This window comes from Semicossyphus pulcher, unplaced genomic scaffold (assembly GCF_022749685.1).
Source record: "Semicossyphus pulcher isolate SPU_LCO1_2020_fin unplaced genomic scaffold, fSemPul1.0.p SCAF_18, whole genome shotgun sequence".
Lineage (NCBI taxonomy): Eukaryota > Metazoa > Chordata > Actinopteri > Labriformes > Labridae > Semicossyphus > Semicossyphus pulcher.
In genome coordinates this window covers 3,863,430-3,876,273 of record NW_027211691.1, presented here as the reverse complement: position 1 = coordinate 3,876,273, position 12,844 = coordinate 3,863,430, and the positions used below count along the sequence as shown (strand labels likewise).

Genomic DNA, 12,844 nt, shown 5'->3' with positions numbered 1-12,844 from the left:
GCATTTAGAGGGACTTCCAGATTAGTGAGGCTTATCTCTACCTGCTGCTCTCTTTGTGCCTCTCATTGCTATTTGCAGCTCAAATCACTCCTCAGACAATTCATCATTATCTTATTAATGCCAGTGAAAGAGGGGATACAGACTACAGACTGTGTATATTTAATGTTTGTGCAGAGGATTAATGCAGTGGCCTCTCCCTCTGTATAATTTCCTTCATGTTCGTTGGCTCCTGTAGGGCTTAAATAAAGCAATAAAGCACTCACATCAATGATATTTTATGATTAAGCAAAGTGTTTTTCGCTCCTCTGTTCCCTGCAGTCCATCCATCCTCCCTTCTTATTATCCTTCTATTGAGTTTATAGGTTAATTAATTCAGCCATTTCATGTCAGGGGTTAATTGAATGAGTCATTAACAATACCGTAGTGACCCTGCATGCTGTGTGTGTGTGTGTGTGTGTGTGAGAGAGAGAGAGAGAGAGAGAGAGAGAGAGAGAGAGAGATGGAAGAATGTGTGAGTGGAGACTGATCGTGACCGTGGTCTCGGGTCAGAGGGAGACAAAGAGCTGTTGTGTCTGCATGGGAACCACAGAGCGGAGACAAGAGGAGGACAGAGAGGGGGAAGAGGTGTTAAAACAAGGAAGTAAAAGAATGCAATATAGGTCAGCAACTAATGATTAATAATAATCGATTTAAATGCATTCACTATTTTTTTAGTTAATCCTTTTTCAGGCTGTCAAATGAGGTATTTGTGACGTCTTTGTTGTGAGTTTATGGATTAGTACTGAAATAAAAAATACAAATACTGATACTGGTCATTTCCTTGCCCTAATAGGTATTTATGTTGAGAAAGAAGATGTTATAATTATCATAATAAAGGCTACTATTATTTTTATTTCGAGTACCCTCATGTAACAACACATTTTAAATAGAGATTGGGACGATGATGTTAAAGTTATAATCTTGAAGATCTCAGTTTTGCTCTCCTTGTCACCTATGTGGGAGCACACTTCCCAGATATCCACACAGTGTTGCATGTGTGACGTCCACGGTTGGCTCCGATTGTAACTCTTGATTTTCCTGGCTGACGGTCGCTTTCCTTTTCAGACTGTTTGCTTCATCTGAGCGTCGAGTTTGTTTCTTTTTCTTTGGATTTTCACTTCTTGTTGAAGTTGTATCTGTAGTCATCCATCTTTTCTTTGTTTGTTCAGCCATAGTAGATTACTGTTTACTCGCAACAGAGACTGGAAAAGCAGCCGCTTAGCTCCGCCTACCCTCTCTGGCAGACCAACCACTGCTGGCTGATGGAAAACGCGTCACTAACTGGGCGCCACTTGTGGTTTTTCCGCAAAAGTTCTCAAAGGCTCAATCACCATTGTGTTACCTCATTAGGTGATAGATAGTGACTTAACAAAAATGAAAACCTTTGAGGAAAATGACTTAAAGAAATTTCAGATAGACAGGCAGACTTATCCCTTACCTTGACAGAGGTAATAATCTAGTGGTGATGTGCTGCTACCTGAACCTGGATGTGCCCTTTCTTTTTGAAATCTCTCCTTAAAAGTCCAGAAAATGACTTTTAAGGAGAGTTTTGCAGAAGACTTGAATGTACAAGCATTCCCTTGGGTGTTTCATCCTCAATTTTTACAGTGTGTTGTTTCATACATGATTGAATTGGATACTTGTGTTGCTTCTGTGTGGAGCTTTCTTCTTACAAATGATGCATGTTGCAGTATTTATATCTACAGGTGAAGTAGGCTAAATGTTGTTTTCTGTGTCTCTGCTCAGCTTGAACTACAAAACAACCACAAACAAATTTAGACAGCTGTGTGAATGAGACATTCGTCTGCCCCTCCTTATTTAGCGATAATGGGGCCCTGGCAGCGGATGAGATTACTGGAGCCCATCTTTACCGGCACCCTGAGGCTCATCTGAGTTCACAATGAGGACAGAGACACAGACACAGAATTTCACTGTCTGATACTTTCATTGGGGTCTTTTTTGTTACCATGTGGAGACTGGAAACAGTTTGTGAGCTGATTGCCCCATCTAGTGGTCATGTGTTATCACTACATATTGAATGGGTACTTCTATGTAACTACAGTGAATAACATGTTATATGGTTTGAGTGCTATTCCATGAGATAAATTCCACCAGAAACTAACTTGACTAACATTTCCATAGTTGCATAGCTGTAGTTTAAAGTATTGCCCTGGTAAAGTTGTGGAATCTAGTGCAGTGGTGCCATAAATCCATGTATTCTTCTAAATGTTTGTTACGTTTACTGTGGTGTGGCATGATTAGAAATGGCAGCCAGAAGCAAAACATGCTGAGCAGTTTATTTGTTGTGTTTGAAACATAAACAGCTGAGGATGAGAAACACTTTTACGTCCTGTAGAAAGTTTTCTGCGGGGTCAGGCTGGTTGACACTCTGTCTTTTGTTTACAATTGTAATGTAGTGTGAGGTAAAAAAAGGTGGAGCGTGGTGAGCCTGTAGGCAGGAAGAGAAACTCGAGTTTCAGGTCTGTTCAGGTGAGGCGAAACACCTGGTGGGCGGGTGTCTTCCTGTATGGGAGGATTTGGTTTGTGTGCACTGTGTCGGTGTAGTGGGAGTGCCCGCTGCTGTGTGTGAAGCTGTGTCGCGTTAGCAGGAAGAAAGTGTCCTGGTAAGTCCCTGCACAGCTTTTTCCTTTGTCCTGGTTGTTTCTGGTTTATCTTCCTCCTCGTCTGATTAGATCTTATCGGCTCTGCTCTCTCGTATTTATGCTTTAACAGATTAATTTCTTTATTACCTGTGTATCAGTCTTTCTGTGTCACAGTAAGGACAAAGTGACTTTGACCCTTCATTTCTTTGCTTGTGACTTTACATTTTGGTAGTTTTCCACATTTATAGCTTTACACCCATCCAGCTTATATTGATCATCTGACCCTGGGTCCAAATATGACAAAGGTTTTAAATTAATCCTGTAGATTGCTTCAGCTGACGGCCACAAGACAGTAACGGCTGCATAGTAAGCCTTGGGGCGAATGCCCCTGTTAAAACTCTATCATCTTAAAGTGTTTTGGCAACTGACAGATTGTTATTAGAAGTGTCTGACGATATTACACAATCATCAGCACAGATAGACTCTTTGTCGTTTTTGGAGGATGCAATTTTTCTCTTCCAAACCACCAGACTCCATTGATATAATGCACTATTGTTTACTTCCTTGCTTGCGGGAGTTGCTGGTCTAATGCTGGTCTACTGCTGCCTCCAGAGATACTGCTTGTCTTACCAAGGGTTAGCTTGAACACAAATAAAGTCAGAGTTACACAAACAGCTGCTCAATAAAGGCAGTGGTACACCAGCACCTCCTGTGATCTGTGTGGTGAGTTCACTACTTCTGTCAATGAAGTCTGGCTTTAAAGAGAGCATTGTAAGCTGTCAGTGGCTAAAATAAAACACTTTTAGTGGAAGATCTTTGTTTGTGTACATTGGCCGCCAGCTGAATAAACTTATTGGAGCTATTTCAAAACATTTTGTAGTCATATATTATATAAAATACAGCCCAGTTGTTTAAGTACTGGAACTCTTCTTTAAAATGTCATGCATAGAATGTAATTAATGCCAAAGTAGCCCTGTTATTATGAGCCTATCACAAGACAAAACCACGCAGCTAACCTGGAGGTGAGAATCGGGGGATGGAGACAGATATAAAGCCTTGAACCTCGTTTGACACATGCACCAGACATTCATTGTCGTTTTCTGTAATAAATATCTATTCCACTAGAGACTCATAGTGTGTCACCTTTGATTTTCTTGGAGTGCAGTGACTCATATTCTTCCATATCAGTGAGCCCTAAAACATATTTCCATTTCTCTTGTAAATTAGACGGATTTCTCTTAAATGTATTTTTTTCTAAGGACTATAAAACGCTCCGGCCAGCGCGTGTGTTGAGGCGCCTGAATGGGGGAGAATGACTTAATGCCTGTGGAAAGACAGTTTGACCTAAACTCAGATCTGTATGTGTGTATGTATGCGCTAACAACACACGCTTTCGTAAGCAGATGTATTTTATATGGAAAAACTGGACGCTTGTGAGCTACATGAGGCAGAGATTCTGAGCTGTCAAATGAATCCACCTGAGACCAATTCCCATTTTTCTGTTAACCTCTCAGGCTGGATGAAGCCATTGTTCTTTTAGTGTTCATTCTTACACCGCGCTTGGTCCCCTAATCTCTTTCCATATGCTTTTTAATTGTATGCATCTACTTCTTCCTATTCCTCCTCCTCCAAAGCACTCAGTCATCCTAGAAACATCAGCCTGCCAGGTACCGCTAAGCCTTTATTTAAGCAGCCACAATCCCTCGTAAAGCTAACGACTATTAACGAGAAGTCATATGGCACACGCCTGAAAAACACAAGCCTGTCCCGCCAGCGTCACGCGCCTCACACTTAATAGGAATGGACGTGGTGACATTTTGGCAGCGCTGCACCAATGCAGGAGAAAGACGTTATTCCACAATGTGTTTTTCCACAGGAGAAACAAAAAAAAGCAGCAGACTGCCGATGCTGCGCTGGCATTAGGACCATTTCTTTTTACAGTATTACAATCTTTAAATGTAATGTGGATAAATATTCCCCTCGACCACGGTTTAAAACGCTGCAATTATGCACAGCCCATTGACATGTAGTTCCACCGTGCGCTTGTGTGCAAATGAATGTTCGCTTTTACCACAGTTGGATACACTGCAATTATACTCTTATGATGGTGTCATGTATGGTCGTGTGCATATGGCTGTAACTCTATCTACTTCTGTCTGTCTGACTCTGCACTTTGTGGTTCCTACAAGCCAATATGATGTAGAGGAGCTGAAATACAAATTGATTTTACATCCAATCTGTCTTCACAGCTACCCCATACCAATACCCCAAAGCCAGGGCTCACCAATGGGGCGAGAAGTAGAAGAACATAGTTTTCCATAAAAGGAGCAATTATTTTATTTCTTTTAAATCCACATGGCAGTGCACCTCCCTTTTTCTGTCTACACAGTCAACTCTCCCTCTCTCTTCCTAAGAAGCAAATATTCAGAAGCCTCTTGTGTGAACTAGAATATTGTGTGCTTTCTGTTCCTCTGCTGTTTACCTTCATTTGAGCACACAGGATCTCCTAAAAACAAGACAGTGTACCTTTCAGCATGCAGCTGTTAAACATACAACGTGCATTTAATAACAAGTTGTTGCTGGATTATAAAGTAGGAGGCAGCGTGCTCAGGCAAAAGGACGGGTCTTCTGGAGTGGATTTAGATTTGAGCTAGGGGTTTGGCAGGATGCAAATTGTTTTCTCTCTCTGTTTTGCTTTGTTTCTCTGAACCTGTTTCTGGTTGGCTTATTTTAATGAAGCAGCTTGTAGGGGTGTAGATCAGTCATAATGTTTGGAATCAAACGTTTGGATACGTCGAAATGGATAACAATGCAAAAGAGTGATTCATCGTTACGGAAAGTTCTCTCGCCTCAACCAAATGATGTTTTTCCAGTAGTTGAGAACGCATCAGATCTTCTCTCATTGTGAGTGACATGTGTGAAAGGTCAACTCTGGACAATGTCTTGACCAGATTCTCTGGACATTGTCCATGGTTATCATGAGAAAACGGCTTAGGGTAAGTGCAGAAGCTAAGCTGCACATTATTGCCAGAGACAGTACAGGATTGATAAACTGAGCAGGTGTTTAATGGACTGCCAAATGGATCTCTCGTCTTCTCTCTTCCCATGAGATGAGAACCAGTGTAGATAAACTCATCAGAGGGAGCAGATCAGCAGACGCTGAAGCTGGTGGATAGTTTTGGAACAAACTGCTCCTTTGAGCTGTAACTAGATCAGGTGTGACAGCGATGGCTTTGGAAGGTCGTCCAACATGTGATGAAGAGGATCCATCTGTCACTCATGGTGGCCCAGTAACAAACCCGGCCAGTAGCTGGGCTTCCTGTTACCTGAAGTGTGACAAGTTAACCCAGGACAATTAAACCCAACACCCCAGCCGCACCTGTGGGAGGGTTCATTGGGTCTTGAATGGCAGAGTTTGCCTTGTTATGGTTCTTCCTGTTCAGGTCCAGATGGAGGCAGCATGAATGCAGAACCATTTATTCCTGTGAACCCTGTGAACGCTTCATAGCATGACATGTTTTTTCCCCTTCCTGATCAGGATCTTGTTGCCTTTTAGCCACATGTCATCTTCCCAGTCCAGTCCAACCTGAAGAGAAAGGGATGAGGCAAAAGATTGAATATAATGGCTTTACCTGACTCAGACGTGTGCCAGTCCATTTGGATTTGGCTATTCAATACCAGACTTCAAATATCTGTTCCTTTTATTCAATTTAGCATTTCAGCAAACTCACCTGTCAGTCTGTTATAAACTTTTCCAGAATACTGGCTGATGACTGACTTTCATGTCACCTGTCACATTTGCTTTTAACTATATCACAAAACCAAGTGAGGGGCAGCTCAGCTCCCAGCCGGCAGAGCCCCACCGATTAACGTTCTGCCACAGCGCCGCACGAAGCTCCGCCGTTACGCCGCCTTTGCCATTTTACATTGGACCAAGTGAAGCCGCTCCAGTGTGTGTTTTTACACAGCGTTCCGCCAATGTGAAAGCAAAATGTGCGCGAGGTGAAAACAAACAGTGTGAGCTTCACACAAACACACGAGGCGCTGTTCCGCCCTGCTGGCTCCGCTGTTTACACTGACGCTGCTTCCTCTGTTACACCTGTTGCTTGCACCGATGCTGGCTCACAGGCAGAATGACTTCTCCCCACTATTCCGCCTCTGTGCGTTTTACATAGAAGACGAGGCGTAATAAAATGATTTTTTACAGGATAGTTTGCTCTGGAGACCTTTTTGGATCATTTGGCTCCAAGTAAAAACCTGAACACTAAAGGAATCCTAACCAAAAAAAGCAAAAGTTTGACACCTATAAACAAGCTAGCAGCATCTCGGCTAACAGCCCCTCCTTTCGTCCTGTGTTTCGTCTAAGTGTTTGAGTCATCAACTATTAGATGACAGCCCTAAATAAACTCAAAGAATACTTGTAATTTGTCGAAAGGCCCTTAAAATGACAGGTCTTACAGTGTTTTTCAGTCATTCACCTCCTGACTCTATTATTCCTCTCGCTAACCTCATCAACATCCAGCTGAGAGTCAGACGGCTCCACCTGCGCTTCCCCTCCGGCCCGACTGACAGGCTTGTTTTTGAAAAGAAAAGAAGAATAACAGTCTTCCACACCTCCCTGTTTCCATCCTTCCACCTATCAATCCATCACCCTCAGATATTTTCTCTTAAAATACGGATTCAACCTCAGGTTTCACACTCGAACAAGACTAAGCAGACACAGACAGTCTCCTGACATCCGAAGCAGGTCGTTGTGAGGGAGATGTGTTTCAGTTTTTAAGGGTCGAGTGCCTGCAGTAGTGAATGCATCCACTAGATGGTGGCAGAACCATTTGAAGTTGACGTCAGACTTGCCACCAGTAAAGGGAAGAACATCTCACTGCAATTAAGCATATCCCATCTCTTATCCACATGGCAGAGTGTCCCTTTACTTCCCTCATGACCATCTGATATCGTGTGATCTAAACAGACACACTGAGAGCATTCTGACAGTGGGGAATGTTTCTTCAAGTCTGTCTGTTACGATACGTTTGGGCCTTTTAAAACAGTCCCAGGTGTTCCCAGCTCCGAGACATGCTTCCTGGCCCTCAGAAAGCTCCTCAATGGAAAGATGGATCCTTCCACAGATTGGGGAATATGTGGTCATTCCCCATTGGATGCAACAAAAGGCGAACGACTGATATTACTACTCGGCATACCTTATTCATGTCCCTTGTCTTTTCTTAAGTCTGTCATTCCAATCACAAAGTCTTATGACAAAACCGTGCTTTGTCAAACACTGAACTTATTTAGCATGGGTCAGCTCTCCTGGCATGAGCTCAGTGGCTGTTAGGTTCGGTCCCCTGTTCAAACCGGCCTGCTGGAGAGATTTTGTGGTCAGTGCTCGAGGCGCCGCTGCCCTTCTCTGCTGCTCCTCTTAACCTATTTTATTGAAATATGCAAAGGGTTGAACAGCACTGAACTCCGATTTCACCAGGTTTTTCATCTGTACTTCATGCACATGCAAAGCTCATGCAAACTAAGGACAAATCTGGCGTACAAATTGGCGCTGGCGTAACATACTGGCAGGATTTTGAATTTGTCTCCCAGATCTCCTCTCGTTGGAAAATCGATCCTTTCTTTAGTGCTGTTTGATGAATGCACCACATTTTGGACGTCTCAATCCAGAAGAAAAATATTCTTTCTGATATGCTCTCAGTGGCTTGCTTACCTGCTCACTCAGGCATCCTCTGGACTGTATTGTCTTAGATGCTTTTTCCACAAGGCTCCACCTGGGGTCTGAGAGGCCCAGAGGCGAGTTCACATCACAGTATATGTCAGACAGGCGTGGTAGCATTTTGCTACGTGGGCTGTTGTCTTGGCAGGTTTGAGCTTCAGCCTCTGTGTGTTTGTACACACATGCAGAGCAACACGCCAGGAAATAGTCACCTCTCTGCAGCTGTCGATGAGGGGGCTGAGTGAGAAAGCGCATTTGTAATGAATTTCCGGACCATCTTGGCTAACTGAGATGGACATGAGTCACAGAATTTCAAGCGTGTGCGGCCGACACTACCCAATCATCGACGGGGGTCCTAATGAGCTGGAAGGTTGCAGGTGGGACTCTGTGTCCACCTGGGGTCAGTTTTTACAACACTTATCAACATGGGAGAAACATTATGTAGCTTATCTCACTGCTGGTGTTTATGCTGAGCATTTTCTTCCAGTGGAGTTAACTACTAACAGCACCCTGAGGCTCTACAGTCAGGTTACTGAGTCAGACTGGGTCACAGCACATGGGAGCTGACATATAATGGATCATTAAGCTGTGGACTGTACACAGCTGAAGGCTGAACAGGGAAGGGTTCCCTTTCTCACGTTTTCAGAGAAAGCATCCATGTTGGTGTCGGGCCTTAAATTGGGTCAGGAGCCTGTTTGTTGGTCTTTTGGACCGAGGCTGATAGAAGTCGTAGTAGTCAGTCCTGGCTGGTACTCTGATAGGTTCTCACCTGCTTTGCGAGCCACATTACAGCCCTGCCTTAAAGAGCCAAACTGCAGTAACCAAAGTATAAAACAGAAGAAAATGGCTTCAATGTGTTTTAATTAGCCAGACAATGAGGTTTTTAATGCCCAAAAACTATCAGAGCTGATTTGACCTTTGACCCCAAAATGTAGTTTCTGCACACTGCCTTTGCAGAGCCTTAAATGATAATAAAACATTGTTTTTTTTAAATCTTTTTTATTGTGTTTGAAGTGAAAAGAACATTTTGTGTTTGAGGTTTCATCACCTTATAACTTATATTTCTAGATCTTAAAGCCTTTTGTTGTAAATCTACCTAATTATTTTGGCATGAAACTAAGGCTTTAAAGAAGGTTAAAGGTGAAGCCTAGAGGGACCAAACTCTGAAGCAAGTAACATCTCAGTCCAGTCATTTTTCTAACTCGTAAGTCTTTTGTCTTCTCTGCTCTGCACACATATCAGACTTTCTTGTCCGAACAAATATTGGATATTTTCTTCTTCTTGTGGTTCAGGATTTTATTGTATGCTACTGTTTTTTATCCACACATGTTCATCCACTGCAGAGGCAGTTTCAATGAGCCACAGACTTTTCATTTATGTTCAACATCCCCTCTCTTCCCGTTCCTGCTCTATCTGGCTTTCCAGTTGAGCGCCGTTATTTACGAAGCGATGCTTTTCCACGCCTGTTTGATTTTTTTCACAGGTCTTTTGCATTTGCTTTGCTTACTAACCCTCAGCGGATAAAGTTTCCCTTGTTTCCGCTGGACGATGAATAAAATGTGGGATAGCTGTGTGCGTCTCTAAATGTGTGTGTATATATGGGCTCCAGGTGAGGTTATGTTGGCTCATGTACAAAGCAGGATGTTCAGCAGCTTAGGGAAAAAGTGTTGGGTTGTAAACACCCAGAGTCGCACACACTCAATGAGTCATTCTCTGTCAATCGTTGGCTCACCTACATACAAACGCATGTATGTGCGAGAATGGTTGATATTCATATCCATGGCTACAGGTAGCTAACACACACTCCAAACACAGTATCTGACTGACACACACGTGCATGCGGCCGTTCTGCCATTTGACAAGTAGGCTCTAAAATCTTGTTCTCTTGCAGGGCTCCATGGCATAAAGCCTGTACTCACAGTAAGCCGGTCCCTGGGGAAGAGCTGCCGAGGACCTCACGACTCTGACGCCCCGCTGCCATTTTCCACAGCCTGAGGGGAATCAGGAAGCAGCCGGCAGGAGCCATGCCTGCCCTGGCCACTGGAGCCGGCCACGAGCCAGGTACAGAGCCTTCAGCCAAGAACACAATCTGAAACACAAAACCAGTAAAATGCTCTTGTAAAATGTGGGTCTTCCAGCGAAAATTGCAAAAGTATTTTGCAACTTTGATTCACATTTTTATGTCCATCATCAATTCAATTCACACTTTGTTTCAGACTCGGGGTCCAGATAAAAAACAGGACATTACATAGAACTAATAATGTATGAAACCACAATATAAAAAAAGTGTTTTAAATTGAGAAAACTTCACTAACATCTGCAAAGCTGGGATTGGAAGAGTGTGTTCTAAACCTTATTTTTATAAAACCAAGATTATTTCATGTTCACAGGAAATAAGCCAACAAATACATTTATACATAAGATATCCTGACACAGTGGGAAAGTATTGATTCCTACAGCCATAAACATTTCACCTGGGTCAACATTGACTCACTGCAGAAGAACAGAAGAAGATAAAAGCATGCATGAAATTTGATCCCGGCCTTAAAATTAATTTACATGTCAGCATAGCCCGGTGGTATGGCCACTACTGTAAGCAGTACATAGGTTTAATTTTCAATTAGAAAAGTGTAACACGGTCTAAAGCTGTTTTTTCTTGCCTGAATCAGACTTTCTTAAACAAATTTTTTTAACTTCAGTGTGTCCTGTTAGTGATTACGAATCACTGCAAATATGTAATTACCAGTTTAACAACAGAAAGCAAAATGTGTGTACAGCCTCTTTCATTGTCTTTGCTCTGGTCTGAGGTGTGTGTATGTGAGTGTGTGTGTGAGTGTGTGATGTCAGAGTGAGAAGCACGTCAAGCTTGTCAACGCCCGGACAGCTGCCAAAAATCACCACCTCCCCCCTCAGGAACTCTATCCTCCTCTCAGGCTGGCCTAATGGTCGGCTACATCATCACGCACACACGTACAGGGGGCTTGACCCAGCACGATCAGGATAGCAAAAGGACAAAGGGAGGACAGACATTAAGTCCCGCTCTGATGGATAAAGAGTGTGTGCGATTCTGCGTCCAGACTTTTAACAGAGTTACCGTAGCCCCCGTCATCATGGAAATTTGTGCAGACAAGTAGAAAGCCAGACCGTCAATTACGATTAGAGTCATTTTGGGCAATTACCGGCAAGGGCTCACGTTTCCAAATAAAACACGTAAAGACTCCTCCGAGCCCATCTCCTCTGTTTCTCCGTGATGGTCCTGTGAAGTTGTGTGTGCAGGTGAAACATGATGAACATTATGGATGAACGTCAGGTCACTGATCTGCAGGCCTGCTGAAGTCACAGATACCTGTGGCCGCCCTGGCAATGGGACTGCCAGGCATCGTACCCAAGTTTACAAAGAATACTGCTAGTGTTACTCTTGGTATCATCAGGATGCTGTTTATTGAAGGGATAAGGCTTCGTCAGAATGATGGGAAATCTGTTGACTTTACAGCGTGCTACAAATGTCAAAAAATTCAGCTGCATCTGTGTTTGTAAGTAAGACTAAAGCTTTAAACAGTGTGCTGAAAATATCAAAAGTCAAAAGTAAAATTCACTATATAATAACCTCTCCTCCTCTACTATTACTTTCTTAGTAAATAACTGTGATTCTCCGTTATTACCAAGTTATACTGTTATTGACAGGTGGTAAGGGATGCTATGGTATGTTCTCAGAAAGCTGGTCTGGACTATAGACTCTTGGATAAAGGTATTTGTTTAGATTGCAAGTATTGTTAATTATGGAGTCAGACCATAGACTGGATAAATAATGGACGTCACCCACTGGTTTCTAGACTGTGTAAATGAGGCCGAAATATGGCCGCCGCCATGTTCATTTACTGGAGCCTGAAGTGACCAAATATAGATGAGAGGGTGGTTCTGCAGAGGAGCGAGTTATCAAAGCTAAACAGTCTGAGGCTAATTCATTAGCTCGTGAATGAGCTAGTTTAACTTGGTGTTTCCCCCAGAGGAGATTCTTTACGTGGTGGTGGCTGACTGCAGGTGTTGATTAATCAGACTAAAGAAGAAGCGGACTTGCCGCTCGCTCGCCCGGTGAGAGAGCTGTGGGTGAACGACATGTACCTGGAAACTTAAAATAACCGATCTTCTCATCACTACTGTCCGCTGACACTCTCCACATTTTGAATGAAAAACTCTGTAAAAGGCTCCAACGACACAAACAGGCAAAGTTAAGTTTCTGGAGCAAGCCTCAAGTGGCCACTCGAGTGTTTTGCACTTGGGCACTGGCTTCATTTTTCAACACCGGAGGTTGCCGCTCGCGTCAGACGCTGCTTGTCAAACCATATGATGATCATTTCCAAATCACCACAGGTGCTGTTTTCTGCTTTATTTGCTCCGTTTAACTTTCAGCACCTATTAGAAAACATACACTGATACTGATATATCTGTGATAGGCCGTTATTCATCAATGTTCAAAACAGTTTTA

The 12,844-nt window shown here is 43.1% G+C and overlaps 1 protein-coding gene across 1 annotated transcript in view; it reads left to right on the top strand.

Annotated features, from left to right (window-relative positions):
- Positions 1-12,844, top strand: part of mpp7a (MAGUK p55 scaffold protein 7a) — a 158,388-nt gene that overhangs the window by 30,781 nt on the left and 114,763 nt on the right. Inside the window, exon 2 of the mRNA XM_069667718.1 lies at positions 10,250-10,419. Coding sequence (XP_069523819.1) covers positions 10,383-10,419 — 37 coding nt within the window. The 5' untranslated portion in view covers positions 10,250-10,382. The remainder of the gene's footprint in view (positions 1-10,249; positions 10,420-12,844) is intronic.